At 42.0% G+C, this 22,199-nt stretch overlaps 1 protein-coding gene across 1 annotated transcript in view; it reads right to left on the reverse strand.

The window, feature by feature from the left end:
- LOC136852349 (prolyl 3-hydroxylase 1-like) overlaps positions 1–22,199 on the reverse strand; it is a 285,127-nt gene that overhangs the window by 16,742 nt on the left and 246,186 nt on the right. The window contains exon 11 of the mRNA XM_067126927.1: positions 10,930–11,050. Coding sequence (XP_066983028.1) covers positions 10,930–11,050 — 121 coding nt within the window. The remainder of the gene's footprint in view (positions 1–10,929; positions 11,051–22,199) is intronic.

The following is a 22,199-nucleotide window of genomic DNA, read 5'->3' on the forward strand; positions in this document are numbered from 1 at the left end:
TCTTATTGGCCTGTGTAGAAAGATTCATATGGGAGAATCTGGCTGAGCAACAAAAGCGTTGATTGGCTATGACCAAGTCCCAAAACTTCTGCTCATAGGGTATACTGCCTAAAGCAGCGGGCACCATTCTCCTGACAGTGGTAGGGAAGAGAAGGGTCTCCTAGATCACATTTAGTGATGGTTTTCGTTGGAAGCGGTTCACTGTCGCCATCTAAGATTTTTGTGCTCCTTACGATCTGCTGGCATGGGGGAGGGGATGCTAATCATGCTATGTTCCTTCATGTAGACGGTGTTCCTCTTAGAAAGGTGAGTCGTAGTCATACCAATGTAGGAATGGCAGCATCCATTTTCAGGGCACGATAATTGCTAGCGACAGGGCTGTTCCTCTTGAGTCATTGGGCAGTCTAATGATCCTTATAGTAGATTGTAAGGCTGAATTCTGTCTGCATTGATGGGTTTTACATAGGCACTGATGATGTCCTTCACGGCTATCTCATCTTTTTTATACTTGGTGTTCATGTAGCCTCTGTACAACAGTCTAATGGTCCTCTCATTCTTGTGGGAGACGTGGTTCATAAGTTAAGGATGTAGCGTCCATTTACCTTGATTTTATAACTTAATTTTCATCTGCTGGTCATTTTATAAATTCATTTGTCTGTTTTATTAATCATTATCATCCAAGGTTTTGTTTTTCTGCTTCACATATACACACACCCTAATCTGTGGGAGCTTCCATAGGCCATATAAATGTGTGCTCTTTTTAAATAATACGGTTATACACTCTTAATAGACATCTCAGTTGATGGAAAATTTCGTTAGAGGACTTTTTTTCGAGGATAAATCCTCCTCCGTTAACAAACTTTTGCTCAGTTTAAGGACGGACAAAGACGAATGGCTAAAACACACATGGGATTAGGTGTGTCGTGATTTGTGGTTCCCAGCTGGAACAAAGGAAAGGGTTCAATCTACACTTGGGTCTTGCTCAGTGCACATCTCTGCTAAACTGTTCCCTGTATTTTTGTGTGTATGTGTGTTTTTTTTTTTTCCAATTCTAGTGCAAAGAAATTACATTGTACACAAGTCATCATGGCCCCTAAGAAGGCTAGAGATGCCAGCAACGCTGAGCGTCCTGTGGAGGAAAAAATTGTGCCTCTAGTAAAGTTCATGTGCTTGGAAGTCAGTGATGATGATGCAGGACCTTTAGGGGGAGTAGTAACAGACAAAGAGCCAAGGATTTGTCTTTGGAGGGGGAGGAGGGAAGGTAGGATGTCCTTAGTTCATTTATGAAAGAAGTGCGTGCACACTGGGGGAAAGCACAAAGTTCTGTTGAAAAAATCTCGCCATGAAAAAGGTTTAATAAACCATGGTATAAACCTATGGCAATACTATCTCTCACTTTAGGAATATATAAAAATGCAGGCAAAAACAAACTTCATTGGGCAGGTTTTTGGTACGAAAGAATCAGTGAATCTCAAGAAGGAATCAGTAGAACGAAACAGAAAAAGAAAAAATCCCCAGAAGCACAGTTACCTGCCACTTTTTTTAGGAGGGGAAACTCCTCTTCCATACAATAACATCTTTCCCCCTCTTCCCCTTTCTCACCATCTACCACTTACGTCATGAACCCTCCCAACTGCTAGTAAAGTAAGACCAGATTTTTATTTATTGCACCTGTATAAGTTCTGCATAGTAGGCTTCTTAAATTCGAGTTGAAATCCTTTTATTAGTTGTACTTTTGGAGGTCTGAAACGGATTAATACAATTCCCTCAACTTCTTCTGGGAAAAATTCGCTCAGTTTCATGACATATTGTTAAAGGACAGCCATTAGTGGATCCAAAAAAAAATTTCATGGGAGTCTAATAAGATAAAATGATGCAGTATATACTATAATATATATATATATATTAAAAATATATATATATAGTATATACATAAAATATATATATATATATATAAATAAATATATATATCCTATATATATATATATTATATAAAGTATATATTACTGAATCTGGAATAATATATATATATATATATATATATATATATATATATTGTTATATATATATATATATAACAATATATAAAACCATTTAAACATACATCATACATACATACATACATACATAGGTTTCTTACATAATCATACATACATTCTGCAAACATATATATTTCTGGAATGACAATATATAAATGAGGTTATATATATTCTATATAAATATATAGTATTATAAAGTATATATCAAACATCTAACTTCCCTGGTAGTTATATATATAGCTTAAGTCCCTGACGTCACGGCAGAATTTCAAAAACTCGCGGCAATCGCCGATCGGTAGTCAGGTGAACCACCTGTGCGCCCTCTACCCAGGTACCTGGAACCATTCCAACTATTCCTCAGATCTTCCCTGCCGCTGTGTCGGTAACATCGATGGAATTTCGCTCGTAGCCCGTGTTTTTTCGCAACTTATTTTGGTGAAGTACACTTTGGCTTGGCTTTCGCTTGTTCGCTTTTGGATTTTCTTGTAGCATATCTGACTTTCATCGAGTATGAAAATGTGTGTGTGTGGGGATGCAAGCGGCTTGCTAAAGTCTCCTTGGATCCCCACTCAGTATGTCTGAAGAACGGGAATGGAAGACCGGCTCAGAAGAGCCAAGAGTATTGTGTCTCACTCTTCTTGATATAACCAGGGAATAGTTAATTCTTTTCCCCTTGCTAACTATCCTATTGATCCTTCTTCCGTAGTGGTAGTCTCTGAACCCCCAACTGAAACAGGTAAGGACCCAACACTTAATGATTTGTTGGCTGCCATTCAGACCCTGGCCCAACAGGTAAAATCCCTCTCAGAAGACAGGGATAATATGTGATCGACAATAAGAGATCTAAAAAATACAAGTGTTAATATGTTGTTAGTGCAAGTGCAGTGGAGGGTGCGGCCGCTCGGTCCTGTTGCGCTCCTAGTCCTGGACCTCTTCCAAGCTCACCAACCCCTGTGAGAAGGAATGTCGAAAGACGAAGGGAGGCGAGAGGCTTTAGTTACCGAAGCAGTCGTCCCCTCGAGCGTACCTGTTGGCGCTTCCCAGGACGCTCACCCTCGCCATAGGAAAGGCGAGGTTAAAGTGTTTTTTTCGTCCACCAGTTGCACACGTTCAACCGGCGGGAAGCTTTTGGCCGATGTCGCACAGGTCAAGAGTTCTCAAGTAACCTCTAGGTTTGGCGGGACAACGGAATGTTGAAGTCTGGGACGCCATGACGTAGTCAGGAGGAAGTCAGGCGTTCCCCTCTTAGCTGGACGCCAGGGCGTCAGGCGTCGAGAAACTGGACGCCAGGACGTCAGGCGTCGAGAAACTGGACGCCAGGACATCGAAAGCGTCCGGGAAGCTGGACGCCAGGACTTGGGCGCGTCGAGCTGGACGCCAGGAGGAAGTTGCGGCTCTCGAAGCTCGATCCTCAGGGCATCGAGCTCCGAGAAGATGGACGCCAGGACATCGGGCGTCGAAAGCTTCCTGACGCCAGGACGTCAGGCGTCGAAACTGGACGCCAGGACATCAAGCGTCCAGGCTGGACGCCAGGACGTCGGGCTCGGGAAGCTGAACGCCAGGACCGGCGTTCGAGGAGCTGGTTCGCCAGGACGTCAGGGCGTCGGGAAGCTGGACTCCAGGACGTCAAGTGTCGAGAAGCTGGACTCCAGGACGTCGAGCGTCATGAGGCTGGACGTCAGGACGTTGAGCGTTGAGGCGCCTGAGCGACCTCAAGGTTTGGCGGGGACAGGACGTCAGGCGTAGAGAAGCTGGACTCCAGGACGTCAAGTGTCGAGAAGTTAGACACCAGGACGTCAGGCATCATTAAGCTGGACGCCAAGACATTAAGCTTCAAGAAAATGGACGCCAACACGCCAGGCGTCAAGAGACTGGACGCCAGGACGCCAGGCGTCAAGATGATCTTTTGAAAGACGTCGCTACTTCCGTCTTCGGAAAATCGGAAGAAGAGAATGATAATATCCCGCATTCTCCTGTGAATCCTATTGTAGAGATTTCCGACGAAGACAATATAAAAGGCCATCAGCTTTCATCAGACTTGAAAAGACTTATGAAGCTATTTTCGGAAATTTTTCCCAGAGAAATTTATCCTGACTGCTCCTCGTTCCCCGCCTTCAGAATTTACTCTTGTGAAGGCGTCTAAGAGGGCAGCATTTACGAAGAATGGATACTTTCGAAGGAGAAACAATGAAAGACAGCCTTTGTTTTCCCTCCAACCAAACTAGCTCAAGGTCTAGCGTTTAGTATCAAACTAGAGAATCGTTCCCAGGAGCCTCGAATCTTGTTGACTCTTCTCGTCAGTGGCCATGGGGAAAAATACCTGCCCCTTCCCATGAAGGAAGATGGAATTATTCAACATGATTGACACTGAAGAACTCATATATCTGATGTCGTGCATGGATAAAGGACTCTGAGATAGTTCCAACGAATCTACTGCATCTTTCTCAGCGGGAATCCTGAAGAAAAGAGCCCATCTTTGCTCTTTCCTGGCTAATGGGGTCACTTCCAATCAAAATCAGAACTGATTTATACCCCCTTTTTTCCTCTCACCTCTTCTCTCAAGATTTGGTAAAGAGGCCTTTTCATCCTTGGCCCAGAAAACCACGTAAGATTTAATATCTAAAACAGCAAGAAAAGTCCTACCAACGACTTTCATCGCTAAAAAGAGTAAGGCTGAGGCTCCTGTGTTTCAGGTATCTCAGCTCTTTCGTGGTCGGCCCTCCAATAGAGGTTCATCTAGGGCGGGTAGATGAATGGCAACGAGAAGAGGCTCTACACAGGGAAGAAAGAGGACCTGCCTTTCTTCTCCTGCAGACTGCGGTAGGAGCCAGACTGTCCAGCCTGAGGAGGCCACCTATAGTAACAAGACAATTAGACTTTTTTGCCAAATGCAACAACAGAACAAAGGCAAAGGCTTTATAGCAACAAGTGTCTATGATGTTGCAAAAGGAGACCAGACAGAGAGTTCAAGATCCGAATTCCCCAGGATTCTACATTCGGTTATTCCTGATCCCCAAATGCTTGGGGGGATAGAGACCGGTGCTAGACGTGATTGCACTCAACTTTTCTGTGTAATAAACAAAGGTCTCTATGGAAACGACAAAATCGGTTCTAGCAGCTGTCGGACAGCATGACTGGATGGCCTCACTGGACCTTCAGGATGCGTATTTTTACATCCCCATGCACCCGAACTCCAAGAATTTTCTGAGTTCGTCCACGGGAAAGGTTTTCCAGTTTCGGTCTCTTTGTTTCAGCCTAAGCAGACGGGGATGACGTCTGGCTCTGGAGTCGAGACCTCTCAAGAGCAAGTTACCCAATATTGAGGGACGTCATGATAAAACTTCATAGACTCCAGGTTGTAGCCACTGGAGCAGCCTGGAGCTCTTCCCTTCCAGCCCCAAGGGTAGCTCTCCTACTAAGAACAAACGTAGACAGTCCTGTTCAGTCAGGATACCAGGCTGCAAGAGCGTGGCGGACTCTGTGCTGCCTTTCGTACATCCTCCTCCTCTTCCTTAGGATTGGTACTCGTCTGCTGAACCCTCTCCACGATCCATTATTGACGTTGAGGAGGAAATAATTGCCGTAGTTGAGGCTTCCCCAACCTGTCCCCAACAGCAGGAAGCCCCGCATATAGCTTTACTACAAAATATGCAGCAGACTTTGTCTTCCCTGGTACAATCGTGACAACCAGGCAAAGAGAAGAAAGATAATAGACGTCCAACTAAAGCTTCTAGACGTCCAAAAGTTTAAGACGCAGAACGTAGTGAATGAAACTCTAGACGCTGGATGCAGTGGCGTCAAGCATCTAGGAGTGAAACACCATGACGACAAGCGTCAATGAACCCAAGACGTCAAGCGTCAAGGCATTGGACGTCAGGACGTCAGGCTTCAAGATATTGGAAGCCAAGACGTGGAGGTAGCTCAGGGACGCAAGATGCACTGGCATCAAGCGCCTAACAAAGATTTTCACAAGGATGATTGCCAATTTAGCAGGTTTTTTCTTCACTCGAGAAACATCAGAATCTCCTTGTACTTAGACGACTGGCTCCTCAGAGCTCCTTCCCGCGCACTCTGCCTGGAGGATCTTCAGACCACGATTTAGGTATAGAAGGAATTAGGTCTACTGATAAACAGATAGAAATCTCAGCTGATCCCATTCCAAAAGTTTTCTATACCTTAGGATGAAGATTTAGAGTCAGGATTTTCGGGCTTTTCCATCTATTGTAAGGACGGGACAAGCCTTAAGAAAATTTCAGGACTTTATAGACAGACATGCTCGGCGAAGGAATGGAAGAGTCTGCTGGGGACCCTTTCCTCGCTGGAACGGTTTGTCTCCTTTGGGAGGTTAATTCTATGCCCATTACAGTTTCATCTAAATCAGAACTGGGACAAGGAAATAGAACTGGAGACCAAGTACATCCCCATTTCGGAACCAATAAGGCCGTATTTAAAGTGGTGGAACGACCCCGTCAAGCTCCAGGAGGTCCCTTCTCTATATTAGAGGAACTCAGACCTAGTGTTGTTATCCGTCGCGTCGGACTCAGTATGGGGAGCAACACTAGGGAAATAACAATCTCGGGCTCATGGACCAGAGAGCAGGAGAAGTTAAACATCAATTAGAAGGAACTAACTGCAATCCTTCTAGCTCTCAGGGAGTTCGAACACAGTGGGGAACAGAGAGGTGCAGGTCAACACCGACAACACGGCAGCGTTGGCCTACATCAGCAAATAAAGGGGCACTCACTCCAGGTCTCTATACGAGACAACAAGAGAACCTCTTCTCTGGGCAAAAGAGAAGAATGTCAAACTAGTAACCCGCTTTATCCAAGGGGAGAAAAAATGTGAGGGCGAACATTCTGAGCAGGAAATCAAGTCCTCTCAACAGAATGGACTCTACATCAGGCCGTGTGCAGTAGCATGTGGCGACTTTGGGAACGTCCTTGCATAGATCTCTTCGCCACAGCGCAAACGAAGAGGCTGGAAACTTACTGCTCTCCCGTACCAGATCCCGGGGCTATATACATAGACACGTTTCCTGGTGGACTGGTCCAACTTGGACGTGTATGCATTTCCCTCTTTCAAGATAATACACAGGGTACTGCAAAAAATTTGTTTTCACACGAGGGTACCAGATTGATCATTGTGGCCCTTTACTGGCCGATAAAAGATTGTTTCACAGAGGTTCTGGAATGGATAGTGGACATCCCGAGGAGCCTACCTCAGAGAGTAGGTCTACTCAAACAACCTCACTTGGAAAGATATCACCAAAACCCCCAAGCGCTACAAGTAACTGCCTTCAGACTATCAAAAAACTTACAAGAGCTACAGGTTTTTTCGAAAGAGGCGGTTGGTGCTATAGAAAGAGTAAGGAGGTCATCCACCGTGAGGGTGTACAAATCCAAGTGGGAGATATTTAGAGGATGGTACAAGAGCAACCATGTGTCCTCTTCCAGTACCTCTGTAACTCAAATTGTGGACTTCCTTCTACACCGTAAGAGGAAGCTTAATTTTTTCCTACCTCTACCATTAAGGGCTATAGGAGCATGATGGCAGCAGTTTTTAGACATCATAAAAACTTGAACCTATAAAACAATAAGAATCTCCAGGACCTACTCAGATTCTTCGAAACTGCTAAGGAGAGAGTACAGAACTCACCAGTATGGGACCTAGACGTGGTCCTGAGGTTCCTCATGGGGAGTAAGCTCGATCCCTTACAGAGAACATTTTTAAGAGGATCTCACCATGAAAACTCTTTTCTTGTTCAGTTTGGCCACAGCGAAAGGAGTTAGTGTGATACATGCTCTCAGCGAGAATATGGTCTTTAGACAAGACAAGGCAATCTGCTCACTGCAACTAGGATTCCTTGCAAAAAATGAATACTCATCACAACCCTGACACAGAACGTTCGAGATTCCGAATCTAACGGACATTACAGGGGAGAAGAGAGAGAAAGTCCTATTCCAGGTAAGGGCTCTAAGGCACTACCCAGACAGGACAAAGGACTTAAGAAGGAATTCAGAAGGGCTTTGGTGCTCAGTCAAAAAGCTCTCTGTACAGGTGTCGAAGAATGCTCTGTCTTATTTTATCAGGCAGTTGATAAAAGAAGCTCATATGAAAGGTAGCGAGTTGGACATAAGTTTCTGAAAGTAAAGACGCACGAGTTCAGGGCAGTTGCAACCTCTGTAGCACTTAAACAGAACAGGTCCCGGCAGAGTATCTTGGACACGACCTTCTGGAGAAACAAGTCAGTATTTACCTCTCACTGTCTAAAACGAGTCCAAATATTATACGAAGACTGCTATACGCTGGGTCCGTTTATAGCATCTACTAGTGGGAGAGGGTAATACCCCTACAATCCCATAAACCAATACCCTTTTTTCTTACTTTGGGATGGAGAATTTTTTTTTTGGTTGTTTGTGAAGACTGGACGCAGTCTTCCACATTCATTGGTTTGAAAGTTCCTTGCAAGCGCCTGGAACTAGGGTATTGAGAGGAGGTCTAGTCACATAGAGGTTATACACTGGTTGACAGCCCCTAGAGATTTTTCAGCCCCCTGGGTGGATCGCTGGATCTCTTAAGGAATGCAGACATAATGAGGGCGATTTCATTGAAGTCAGCTTCCTTAATCCAATTCCATAAAACAATACCTTTTGTTCTTGCCTTGGAATGGTTGAAATTTTATGGTTGTTTGTGAAGATTGGGCACAGTCTTCCACAATCATTGGGATGAAAGTTCCTTGGTAGCGCCCGGAACAAGGGTATTGAGAGGAGGTCTAGTCACACAGAGGTTGTACACCGGTTGACAGCCCCTAGAGATTTTTCAGCCCCCTGGGTGGATCGCTGGATCTCTTAAGGAATGCAGACATAATGAGAAATATTGAAGTCAGCTTCCTTAACAGGTAGGAACCTAGAGTTGTTTTGCAACTTTAATTATAACTCCAACGATGTTAGCTGTCTCTGACCCTCCACCAAAGGTGTCAGTCAGCTATATATATAACTACCAGGGAAGTTAGATGTTTGAAAATGTTATTTTCATAATAAAATAAATTTTTTAACATACTTACCTGGTAGTTATATATAATTATATTCCCACCCTCCTCCCCTCTAGAGACTAGGGGCATGGAAGATCTGAGGAATAGTTGGAATGGTTCCAGGTACCTGGGTAGAGGGCGCACAGGTGGTTCACCTGACTACCGAGCAGCAATTGCCGCGAGTTTTTGAAATTCTGCCGTGACGTCAGGGACTTAAGCTATATATATAACTACCAGGTAAGTATGTTCAAAAATTTATTTTATTATGAAAATAACATATATATATATATATATATATATATATATATATATATATATATATATATATATATATATATATATATATATATATATATATATATATATATATATATATATATATATATATATATATATATATATATATATATATATATTTTATATATATATATATATATATATATATATATATATATATATATATATATATATATATATATATATATATATATATTATATATATATATATATATATATATATATATATATATATATATATATATATATATATATATATATATATATATATATATATATATATATATATATATATATATATATATATATATATATATATATATATATATTATATATATTATATATATATATATATATATATATATATATATATTATATATATATATATATATATATATATATATATATTATATATATATATATATATATATATATATATATATATATATATATATATATTATATATTATATATATATATATATATATATATATAATATATATATAATGTGTGTGTTTTTATCAAAATTTTATCATTTCTATAATAGATTTTTTACTTTTTTCCCTTTTTTATATTTCACATTTATGTTATTATTATCTAAATCTTCAGTATTATTATTTTGTCATTATTTTTCATGGGGGGGGGGTGCCACGTGCCTAGGTGGCCCCCCAGCCATGGATCCACTAGTGAGGACAGCCTTCTAGAATGGATTAGGTCCATTAACCGAGGTATGACTATTAATGTAATTGTACTCCACAATGAAAAAATTTGAGGCACCTCAAGGCATTTCAAGAACAGCACTTGAAACAACTGAGGACAAGTCACCCCCTTTTGGTTTTTTAGCCTTTTTTATATCCAGAATACTTGGGCATTCAATGCACAGTTTAATTTAATTTTTCAAAGTTTTTAGCAATTACTATAAAGTATTATGTATTAAAATTAACTATATGTTAAGTTTTGCCTCATCAAAATGATGGGTAGTCGTTTTACCACTGGAAAAACAAACAAGGTCACAAGATAACAGGGAATGAAGATATCTCATCATCACAAATACAAGTAACTGTAAATTTGGAGGCCTTAAATATGTTATATTATTTATATGTATAATCGTTTCTTTTTATTTTTTGGTATTTCTTACTAGTTGTAATATAGAGAATTTTCAAATAATTAACCGACGCTGTAAATAAGTTCATTACGAATGTCTCTTCATACATATGCATAAGAATCACTTCCAGTTATCGGCTGTTGAAGAAAATGCTTCTAGAGCTGATTTTAGGGACTATTTAAAATCACATTTTCACCCATGTAATAGGATCCATTAAATGGATCAATTTTGTTTCTAACAGACTTTACTTGTAACAATTTTAAGCTAAACATTAGGTCAAGTAGCAATTAAACAAATTCAAACAACAATAAAAACCTTATTTATAAGAAGCCATGACAGCACAAAAAGGAATCAGACAAAAGCACCATCCGTTAGTTGACAAAGAAAAAGAGTTTCCAAGAAACGACAGCTTTCAAAATAGGTAATTCAAAGCAAGATATTGGGATAAAAATACACCACCTGTAATCTCGGAAAGTATATGCAGGTGGTATTTTCAGACATCTTCCCGACTCTTGCAAGATGCAGTTATCAGCATGGACTTCATGGCTTAGGTCAGATGCTGACCTATTTGCTGATTTATCTGAAACAAAGAAAACAATCTATTATAAATGGCAGAACCTAAAAATAAGTGTACAGCAACATTCTAGAGCTGGCCTTTCGTATCCCCACTGCCACATTCTTAAGTACCTACATCTGTTTTACCTTTCAATCCAACAAATGGTATGTTTGGTATTTTTATGTTTTGGAAATATTCTTACACTAAGTATAAAATCTGCAAGTAAGCAAAACGGACTTCGAAACATCTACTAAATAAATGTGATGAATGTTCACCTATAATACAGAAAATAATATTCAAAAGTTCACTTATCATCACTCAACAAGGCTGCAACAAAAAGGTTTTTCATCAGATTAAAGGAAGGCAAAACATACGATACTACTGAATAATAAAAGACGACCTTATAATTAGAGGAAACATTAAACTTTTAACCCTAATATCATATCTAAGGCAATGGTTTGTACGCACAAACCATTGCCTCAGATAGCCTTAGAAATTTCTGAAGTAATCTCTATGTACCCAATCAGACAGTAGGGAGTAGAAACCTTAGTGTGTGGCCATAGTTTCTCAGTACAAAGCAAAATCTGTTTCAGAAATGTTTAAAGTGTTTATATCTCACAAACCATTGCCTTTAATAGGCAACTAGAATAGATTTCATCTCTTCAAATGGGATGATGTTATCTTGCAAGAAGCTACCGTGCCTAAATCCATCAAACCTCCAGTACATGCAAAATATGAGATTTCTCGAGATGGAACAATACTTGCCCAGTATAAGACCATGCATAGTTCTAGATCAGCTGCCCACAAGGGGAGAACCAGCAAAGGCAGGATACAGGTTAGGTGACACAAGAATGAGCTGAGTACAGAGGACATCATCTACCTAGGCCATCAGTAGAAAATGAGTAGGGTGTTCACCCCCTACACACCTGACACATCCAGCCTTAAGTTGTCTGCTGAGTTTCTACAAGTTCTCTGGTTGACCCCGCCCGGTGGTTTCATCGCTTCTATGGATGTAGAATCTCTCTTCACAAATGTACCTGTCGATAAAACCATCTCTATGATCGCCGACCGAGTCTATTGAGATCCTTCAGTTACCCCTCTCCACATCCCTGAACACATCCTTTGGTCTCTCTTGGAGATATGTACAAAAAATGCCCCGTTCGCCAACCACCAAGGACACATGTATTTACAAGTAGATGGAGTCGCCATGGGTTTCCCCTAGGGGTCTTATTTTTAAATTTCTACATGGGCACTGTTGAACAACTGGTCTTCGCGAATGTACGTACACCCCCCCGTCTACATTCGTTATATCAACGATACCTTCCTCCTTGCAGACTCACAAGAGGAGATTGATAACTTACGGGCTGCCTTCCACCAGCACAGCAGCCTGTCCTTCACCATAGAATATGCTGAAAACAACTGCCTCCCCTTCCTCGATGTGTTGGTAGAACAGTAGGGCACCGCCTTCAGCACTTTTGTTTACACCAAGCCCACCAACTTGGGCCTTTGCATGAATGGTGAGAGCGAGTGCCCAGAGCATTATAAAAACTCTGTTATTAAAGCCTATGTTTGTTGCACCCTCTCCCACTGCTCCTCGTGGCGAAAAACGCATGACGAACTCGACCGCTCCACCCAAGTATTGGTTACCAACAGACACAAAAACCGAGACATCCAAGACGTTGTAAAGAAAGGTTTGGAGAATTGGTACCAGCAAGAACCCCGCCCAGCCCCCCACCCCCAAAGATATTAAATTATTCTACAGAGGGAGGTTTCACAAACGGTATCAAGACAATGAAAAAACCCTGAAAAACATCATCAAGGAGTACGTCGCCCCCACCGACCCAATGAAAAATGTACAATTGATTATCTACTATGCCAGAAAGAAGACGAGCAGTCTTTTTTTATGAAGAACAACCCCGCCCCTCGACAGGAACCGCTGAAAAAGACCAACGTGGCGAGGATGCCCTGCGACCTACATCGGAATGACCACCATGCGTCTCTCGAAACAAATTTCCTGTCACGCCCAAGAGGGGGCCATTTTCAACCATGCTAGAGACGCTCACAACCTTCGTGTCCGGTGTAGTGATATTATCAATTGCTGATGTAAAAAAGCGAAACCAGAGCCCTACCAATTCATCCAGCTCCCGCCTGAAGAAGGAAGAAGGCCTTCCGAAACATGTTGCGATACCTACGATCCCAGCAGCACTGACGACACCTGCACTTGTTTTTGGACCCCGCCCTCGGAATTTCCATTAACCATTGACATTTGGATATTTTTTTAAATAAAAATCCCTGCAATGAACTTTGGCACTTTACTTAATTCTGTTGCTGAAGAAGAAAAAAGACTAATTAGAAGAGTTGAACGAATAATCTACAAGATTAATGCAACCAAGGCAGCCATCATATTCAACAAAAATAATAATAACAATAATAATGATATGTATTGTTGAAGGTGATTGTTGTATCAGCTGCATTAATCTTGTAGTCTTCTCTATATTTCTGATCACTGCTTTTTCTCTGGTACTACATCTGGCGAATAACGTGCCGATGTGATTCACCTTCCGAGGGGAGAAGTCAATATACGGGAATTTCGTCGGTACAGTATTTATGTATTTACAAAGTAAGTCAAGTAATGCGGACATGATCCGTAGAGTTATTTATCTTATACAATATAGAAAAATTTAGGTATTAGTCAAATCTATGATGTGGCCAATGTTTCATTCGGCTTCAACTGAATATGATCACAGCAGTGGTCTGGAGTAGAATGATGATGCTGGTGGGGTCTACTCATTTTATAGCCTATGGGTCAGCAGGGGGCAGGTCACATGTTGAATTTTCATTGGCTAGTGGTGCGATGCTGGTCTCCTATTGGCTGGAGAAAGTTCCATGTAAGCCACTTCTCAAGTTTGAAGATTGCTTCGCTGCAGCCTGGCAGACCGACGAGGCTACAGCGTGACGTCACAGGATGGTGCATGCTGTCACCGTTAATCGAATTCTCATTGGCTGCGGAGCTGCTCGCCTCATCGGGTATTACAAGGCTGAGGGTGTCGCTCGTTCTGGTATTACTTTCTTGTCCTGGTATTATTCTTCTCAAATTAGTGGGGAGGAAGAGATCTTCCTGTGTCGTGTTCAGCAGTGGTTTCTCCTGCTGAATGAGTAAGCTTCAAGCAAGTGCAGGTGTCGCTGGCCCGGGCCTCTCCCTACTATCTTGGTGTTCTGGATAATTTTGTCGCGAGAGATCGCTTCATGGTGTGAATTTCTTGTATGATTCGTAGTACCAGAGGAAAAGCAGTAATCAGATGATGCAGCAATCACGTACACGTGTCTGAAAGAGGGTCTCTTGCCAATAATAATAATAATAATAATTAATAATTAATAATCACAGAGCCAGAAGTAATGAAGTTCACTATAGCGATGGTGGAGTTCAAATATGTCTATTTTGTCCATGATAATTTGTAAACATCCAGTGTAGATAAATCAATCAAAATGTGCCAGAGAATTTTCTGCTTGCTTTAGAGCTGATTGAGCTGGTACAACAACAATTTAAAATCACCATTAAAATCCTGCAGAAAGTTGCAAATCTTTTCAGAAGCTTTTCACATCAGTCTGATATTCCTTACAGTCAGAGTAAAGGTAAATGCTGTTGAATGGCACAAACGATATCACTTCTGGTTTTTCCATTCCTTCAAGTACTGTATAATTTGAATAATTTGACGGCACGGTCTAGCCTAGGATACCAAATTTCATCCTTCATCCTTATAGCCTTGATTTCAAAACTGATCTTTGTTATATAATGCACTATTTATGAGGAGATCAAAGGGCTTGATGAAATACAAAAATAAAACCTTTCAGGAAAGTGAACAAAATATTAATATTTTGTTTGAAATTATAGCTTGGAAGACATCTGTATTCAGTTTTTGACAATTTTTGCCATGACTGGGACTCCAAGAATTAAAATAAAATAGTGTCATAACCACTTGGAAAAAAATTCAGGAGACCGTGTTGTACTTTCCTGTAAACTTTCATGAAGATCTGATGAGAAAGTGTAATAAAAATACAATAATATAGTAATAATGCAGACAAAATCCAAATTCACCTTCAGCAATGGTGAAATTTAATACTATAATAATAACTGACCAGGTTTCCTGGCACCCACATTCGTAAGGAGTGAGACCAAGCTGCGACAAGGACCATGGGTCCTGTGAAGATCTAAGATAGATGGACAGGATGTATTCGCTCTCCCTGAGAGAATAAAGACAGAGTCTGAAGGGTAAAGTGTGTGTGTAAATAGAGGACGATGCTCTTATGTAAATAAAAATCATTGTATATATCGACTTCATGACAATGCAAATGAAATTCGAGACTTATACTACTCAAAAAGCTACCTGTCTTGACTTCCAGCAAGTCCTGAACCTGAGAAGGAGCTTTATAGGTTAGAATAACCTTTTCCCATCTATTTGGGGAGCACTTGAAAGAGTAATGTTGATATTTATTTTTCTGAAATATCTTACCAAAGGCTCCCTGGTACAGGTGGAGAGATGAAATAATCAATGAGGAACATAAGATCTATTATGAAAGCTAGTTTCTCGTTGCTGATCAGCAAGACTCTTCACCATATCCAACTGAAAATCAAAATTGAGAAAATGATGCAGCAGAGCTAATAGACTTTAAATAAGAAAAAGTCACCTATTTAAAAAATATGGCACAAGAAATCTAGTAATGTCCGGTTGACAAACTTTTCTAGATCTGAGCAGAGGTCCAGTGAAGCACCCAGTCTTTTGAAGATGATTTTATCATTAGCCGGAGTTGGAAAGCAGCACAGCAGAAAGACACGGGATTCTTCTAATCTTTACATCTCTGCCATTGCTCTTCGACATGGAACTAACCAAGTGCCCAAGTCAAGAAAAAGATCTTGAACAAATCTTGTGACATTCTCTTGAATCTCTTTATGTCAGTGACTGAAGAGGATTACCTGGCACACATCTTGGAGCAAACTAAAATGGTGTTCTTACATCACAAAACAGCATTTCTGTTCAACTCGCCAATATATCCATTCAGTGCTGGGATCTACCATATATTCTTACTGGAATCTTAGTCTTAGTAATAAGCTTTAGAATAGATTCCAAATACAGTAATAGACTAAAAAAGACATAATGACACATGCTTTTACATCACCAAAAGCTGTTATTGTAAGTCCTCTAGGTCAGTGGTTCTCAACCTTTTTCACTCCATTTCCCCCTTCATGAATTCTCAACATTTGTGTGGCTCCCCTTCATTTTTCTCCCAAATCTCACCCCGCCAAAAAAGTAAAAAAAAAAAATAAATAAATAAAATGTTGATGAAGAGAACATCCTTGCTTTATTATGAAGTTTACAGTCATGATTATCTTATATTTGATAGAATTTCTGTGATATGTTTAACTTACATCACTAGACTACAAAAGACTAGTGGACAATAGCAAATCAGAATTTGGTTGGGAAAAAGTTCAATTAACCTCTGCATGTTTTATCACACATCAGTGGGAAGGCTGATATTGTTTCTTTTCAGTCAGCTGACGAATCCGAGGTTGTGTCACTGACAATGCACATCACATGTCGGGGTCCACATCCAATCGGTTCCGGCTCTTGATTCTTGTTTTGTAGAAGGGTGGAGAAACCAGACTCACATAAATAGGTAGTTGAAAAAGGCAAGAGTAGTCGAAGTGCAATCTCACTGACTTTTGGGTATGACTGATGCATTGAACACCAGAATACATTCAGAGATTTTTCTTCGTAGAGATCTTTGGCAGCAGAATCATGTTTGAGATCAAGGAACTCGTCCTGAACATCACTGGGAATGGTAGTAATATCAAGAGTGCCAGAGAATGGATTCCTTACCAACTTCCCTTCTTCCTCCTCGAATTCTGAGAAGTACATACAGTATTAAGTTCACTTTCCAAGGATCTCATGCTGAGTGATTTCAGTTTTAAGTAATGGGTCAAGCAGACTATCTTCTTCATTCTCGCCAAGGACAGCTGAAAGGTTTTCAGACATGGCAACATTCCCAGCACCCACTTTCCTTTGCCAATTCTGGAGCTTGGCAAGAAATCCACGAAGGCAGTCCATCAGGTGAAACATTTCTTTCCTTGCCCTGCAGCTTCAGATTTGACCTATTTAGCTGTTCAAATATATCTGCTAAATATGCAAGATGTGGCTCCCACAAAACCTCATTGAAGTGACTCAACAGATCATCTTTCCCTTGCATTTCCAGGAACAATTTAAGCTCGTTCTCTGCATTTTCTATCACACCTGCACTGCACAAACAAAGGATTTTGACAAAGGAAAAATCTATTTCTGGGGAGAGACCTGTGTCACCCGGTGAAATAACCTTTCAGCACTTATTTCTAGGTAAAGCTATTGCTAAATATACCAGAGAAAAGCTAAAAAGCTAAGCCGGAGTTACTACCCCCGGTGCGAGCTCCATGAAATGGAGTCGTGTATGAGAAAGGGTGAGATTGTCACAATCACAGGCCTCCGCCCTGTAAACATTCCCAATGTCAAAAGTCCCACCGAGTGAGGTGCCGTTACAAACCCCCGCACCACTCGCGGACTGTAAACAAGCCGGCGTCACCCACATTCCACATTAGCACCCCATCCTGGAATGGTATTTTACCAGGGGGGGAAAAGAAGGAATCATGGGAGGGTCACTGGGTGACACAGGTCTCTCCCCAGAAATAGATTTTTCCTTTGTCAAAATCCTTTTTCTGGGTTTTCTGACCTGTGTCAGCTGGTGAAATAATAACAGAGAAATCAAAATACCATCCTGAAACAAAAGGGAGACTTGTAGAGGAAAGTAATAAAACTAAATTTCCACAAGAGTTTTAATTATCCCAGTAGCAAGATGTGGTATTAAGATATAATAATGATATAATAAATATACTTAAATTTAATACAATATTAAAGGGTACATGAATATAAAGTCATCCTTAGATTAATAAGTACATAAAAGTGAAAATTAGGTACTAAACATTATACTTAAAACTAAGGTGGGGAAACTATGTCCCACAAGAAATACATGTAACAATTAAATTAAACAAATAGACAGGACAAAACTATGACATGGTCAGGAGATAGGCTGTGAAGCATGCCTGACCTGGAGATGACCGAAGGGGAATAAATGAGGCAGGTAGGAGGGAGGAGAGTGACTGAGTACTAAGAAAATTTAAACGGGGGAACGATGTTCCCTGCCGCCACTGTAGTGAATTTCAGAGCTTCTAGTGATTTCAGATAGTGGCGTTTAAAAACTACGGGAGACTTCCACCCCGTGTATTTTGAAAGATCCTCGAAATTCATATAATGGAAGTAGTTAGTGGAGGTGGCCACTGCTCTAATGTCATGTACTTTTGGGACTGAATCTGGGTTTGCATGTTTAATGAAATACAGGATCTGTTGCCTAATGGCTTTCAGAGATAGTTCCTCTCCCTTCCCTTACAAACAGAGGCCCGGAAGTTATGTGTGAGGTCCTGTCTAAATAGGCTTTCAAGGTAAAGACTGGGCATAAAGACAGGTCCTGTGGGAGGGGATGACCTTCCAGGAGACCATCTATCTCGAGGATCTTCATTTTTAGCTAGGAACTTAGGGTGAGGAGCTAGTAACACTTCACCTGAAGGAAGGAAATCAATATGATTGGGTTCTCTAGACAGGGCAGACAGTTCAGAAATTCTAGCACCTGAAGCTAAACTAATCAAAAATAAGGTCTTCCTCAATAAGTTAGTGAAAGAGCAATTATGATTATCTATTTCTGAGGCTAACTTAAGAACATTTAAGAACCAGGAAACCGAATGTGGGAGGGTTACTGGTCTTAAACGAGCACAGGCTTTAGGGATAGACGAAAAATAAGAGTCTGTTAAGTTAATCTTAAACCCGTGTAAAAATATCTTTTTCAAAGCTGATTTTGCTGTAGTAATGGTACTTGAGGCTAGACCTTTCTCAAATAATGACCTAAAAAACGAAATAGCTAAATTAGTGGTCATTACTGTAGCTTCAGATTCTTTTAAGAAGAGTGCTAATTTCCTAACTGCTGAGTCATATTGTCTAAGAGTGGATTCCCTTTTATCTGATTCTAGGAACAAAGTGTTAATAGGATCAATATTAGCATCCTTCTGAGCTGCAAACTTCATGAAATCCACAAAGCCAGGGCATTCTGAATTCTTGAGGAAGCTGACACAGTCTGAGTTTGTACTATTTGCGTCAGTTTCGGGTTGGGAATTTGCAAACACCGAAGCTTCAGCTCTAGAAGAAGTGGAAACCAGTTGCTCTTCGGCCAGTTTGGAGCTACTAGGGCTATCTGACATTTGAATGTCCTGAGCTTGTGAAGGACTTTCAATAACAGGTTTACTGGAGGAAAGAGGTAGATCCTTTTCCACTTGTTCCAATCTATGGACATTGCATCTGTGGAGTGAGCTAGAGGGTCCAGGTTGGGAGCAACATAACAAGGTAGTTTGTGGTTGCATTCTGTTGCAAAGAGATCTACTTCGAGACCCGGAACTTGATTGCAAATCCATTTGAATGAAGTTTTGTCCAGGGACCATTCCGACTCCAGCGGAGTTGTCCTGGATAGGAGTCTGCAATGACATTCGGACCCCTGCAAGGTGGGTAGCAGACAGATGCCACGGTGTTTGTTTGCTAGAGAGAATATTGCTATCATAACCTGGTTGATCCGACTCGACTTGGAACCTCCCCTGTTTAAACAGTGTACTACTACTGCGCTGTCCAGGACCAATCTTATATGAATCAGATTGTTCGGACGCAGTTTCTTCAGGGTTAGAAAGACTGCCATAGCTTCCAGGACATTGATATGAAACTGGCGGAACATGGTAGACCAAGTCCCCTGTACCTTCTTGTGTTGGGAGTATCCTCCCCACCCGCTTAGGGAAGCGTCGGTGTGAATCACTAGTGATGGCGGAGGAAACTGAAGAGGCACTGACTTCGATAAGCTCTTGACAGTCGTCCAAGGCCGGAGTCTCTTTTTCAAAATCGGTGGAATCAGAGATATTTTGTCTCTGAACCTGACATTGGCTCGACTCCGCCATACCCTGTTTATGTCTTTCAGTTTGGATTTCAAAAGAAGATCCGTCACTGAAGCAAACTGAAGAGAACCTAAGACTCTTTCTTGGGTACGACGGGAAGCTTTCTTGTTCTTGAGGAACTGCCTGGTTGCTTTTGCTATTTCTCTCCGTTTGGCCGGCGGAAGAGATAGTCTGTGTGCACACAGGTCCCATTGGATTCCTAACCATTGAAAGCGACTGTCCGGCACTAGGCGGGATTTCTTCTTGTTTATCTGAAAGCCCAGTGATTCCAGAAAGCCGATTACTATGGCTGTTGCTTTCCGGCATTCGTTGACGCTGGATGCCCAAACAATCCAATCGTCTAGGTATGCGGCTAGCATGATCCCCTGAGACCGGAGTTGCTGAACTACCGTATCTGCCAGTTTGGTGAAGATTCTGGGAGCTATATTGAGACCGAATGGCATGACCCTGAATGAGTATGCCTGATTTCCTAGTCTGAACCCCAGATAAGGAGAGAACCTTCTCGCAATCGGGACGTGATAATAGGCGTCTGAAAGATCTATAGAGGTGGTTACGGCTCCACGGGGCAGTAGGGTCCGAACCTGCGAGATTGTAAGCATTCGAAACTTGTCGCATTGAATGTAGGAATTTAGACGGGACAAGTCTAGAATTACTCTTCGCTGACTGGAACCTTTCTTTGGAACACTGAACAGTCTGCCTTGAAATTTCAGATGTCTCGCTTTCTTTATTGCCCTCTTTAATAATAGATCTTTCACAAAGTCCTTCAGAGCCTTGGAGGGTAATTGATGGAACCTGACTAGGGGGGGGGAGGACTTCTGTTCCAACTCCACCCCAGTCCCTTGGAGACTATGCTCTGGGCCCAGGGACTGAAGCTCCACTGGTCCCGAAAATGGTATAACCTCCCACCTACCTGAGATATCTCACTGGGCGGGAGAGGGTCTGCCTCCTCTGGAGCCTCTGCCTCCCCTTCCTCTGGAGGAGGAGCGGGATGTTCCTCTGCCTCGGAAGTACCCCCTAGCTCTCGTTCCCTTTGCATTTTGGATGGACCGAAATGCACCCTGGCTTTCATAAGAAGCGTTGTAAGCTGGGGAGGAGACGTATGAAGGGGCAGCGAGAGGTTGATGGGCTGGTTGGACCAGCACATACTGAGGTTGAGGTTGAGGCTGTGAGGTTGAAGGATGACCAGGGACGGGGACCTGGACAGCCTGCAAGACAGTCTGAGTCGGGAGCCGTTTAAACTTTTTGAACTTTTTCCCTGGCTTGGGATGAGTTCCGGCGGGCTCAGACTGTTTCCTCTTAGAGGATAAACCCCATCGGGAGCGGAGACTCTGGTTGGCCCTAGTTGCCTCGGCTAGGACCGCATCAACCTCTTCTTGGGGGAAGAGGTTAGCTCCCCAGATGGAGCTTTTTATGAGCCTGTTAGGCTCATGACGGATTGAGGCTGCCGAAAAGATGTGTTTCCGGCAGTTCAACCGGGCCTTGACGAAGTCATACAGGTCCTGTTGAAAACTCCCTAAGAGAGATTTCGTCAGTACCTGGAATAGCGCATCTTCGCTATAAACTACTGACGTTGCCTCCGCCAAAGTCAGAGAGTTTAAGGACCTACTGAGTCTGTCCTTAGACTCAGCTTCAGCCTTCAGGAGCGACTCCGGGATCCTAGGGAGTTGCTCGCTGAAGAGGTTAGAGGCGCAGTCAGGGTCCAGCCGAGTAACAGTGAAGGTCTCCGGAGCTCCTACCCAATACTGAGAATCTCGGGTAAGACAGAGAGGTGGGATCTGTCTCCCGGAGATGAGGAAGGGGCTTACCTTCTACACAAGCCTGGTTGGTGAGGGAGGCCACTTTAGAGGTGCAAGGGGTGGGGAGAACTTCTCCCAGAGAGAACATTGTAAAGGCACCTTTTGCCGGAGTGAGCTTGGTGTTCTCCGCCTGCCACTCCGACAAAGTCCGTAGTAGGGCTGACTGGGCCTGGTCCCTCGGGAAGATGACAGTTTCCTTGGGGACCTTATCGGGCCGAATCCATGCCTCCTCCGTAAGCCTGGCATAACCTGCGTAAGGTGATTTCAGGTTAGGAGGGAAGAATTCCAATTCCTCCAGCCTACGAGTGCC

This window comes from Macrobrachium rosenbergii, chromosome 3 (genome assembly GCF_040412425.1).
Source record: "Macrobrachium rosenbergii isolate ZJJX-2024 chromosome 3, ASM4041242v1, whole genome shotgun sequence".
Taxonomy (NCBI): domain Eukaryota; kingdom Metazoa; phylum Arthropoda; class Malacostraca; order Decapoda; family Palaemonidae; genus Macrobrachium; species Macrobrachium rosenbergii.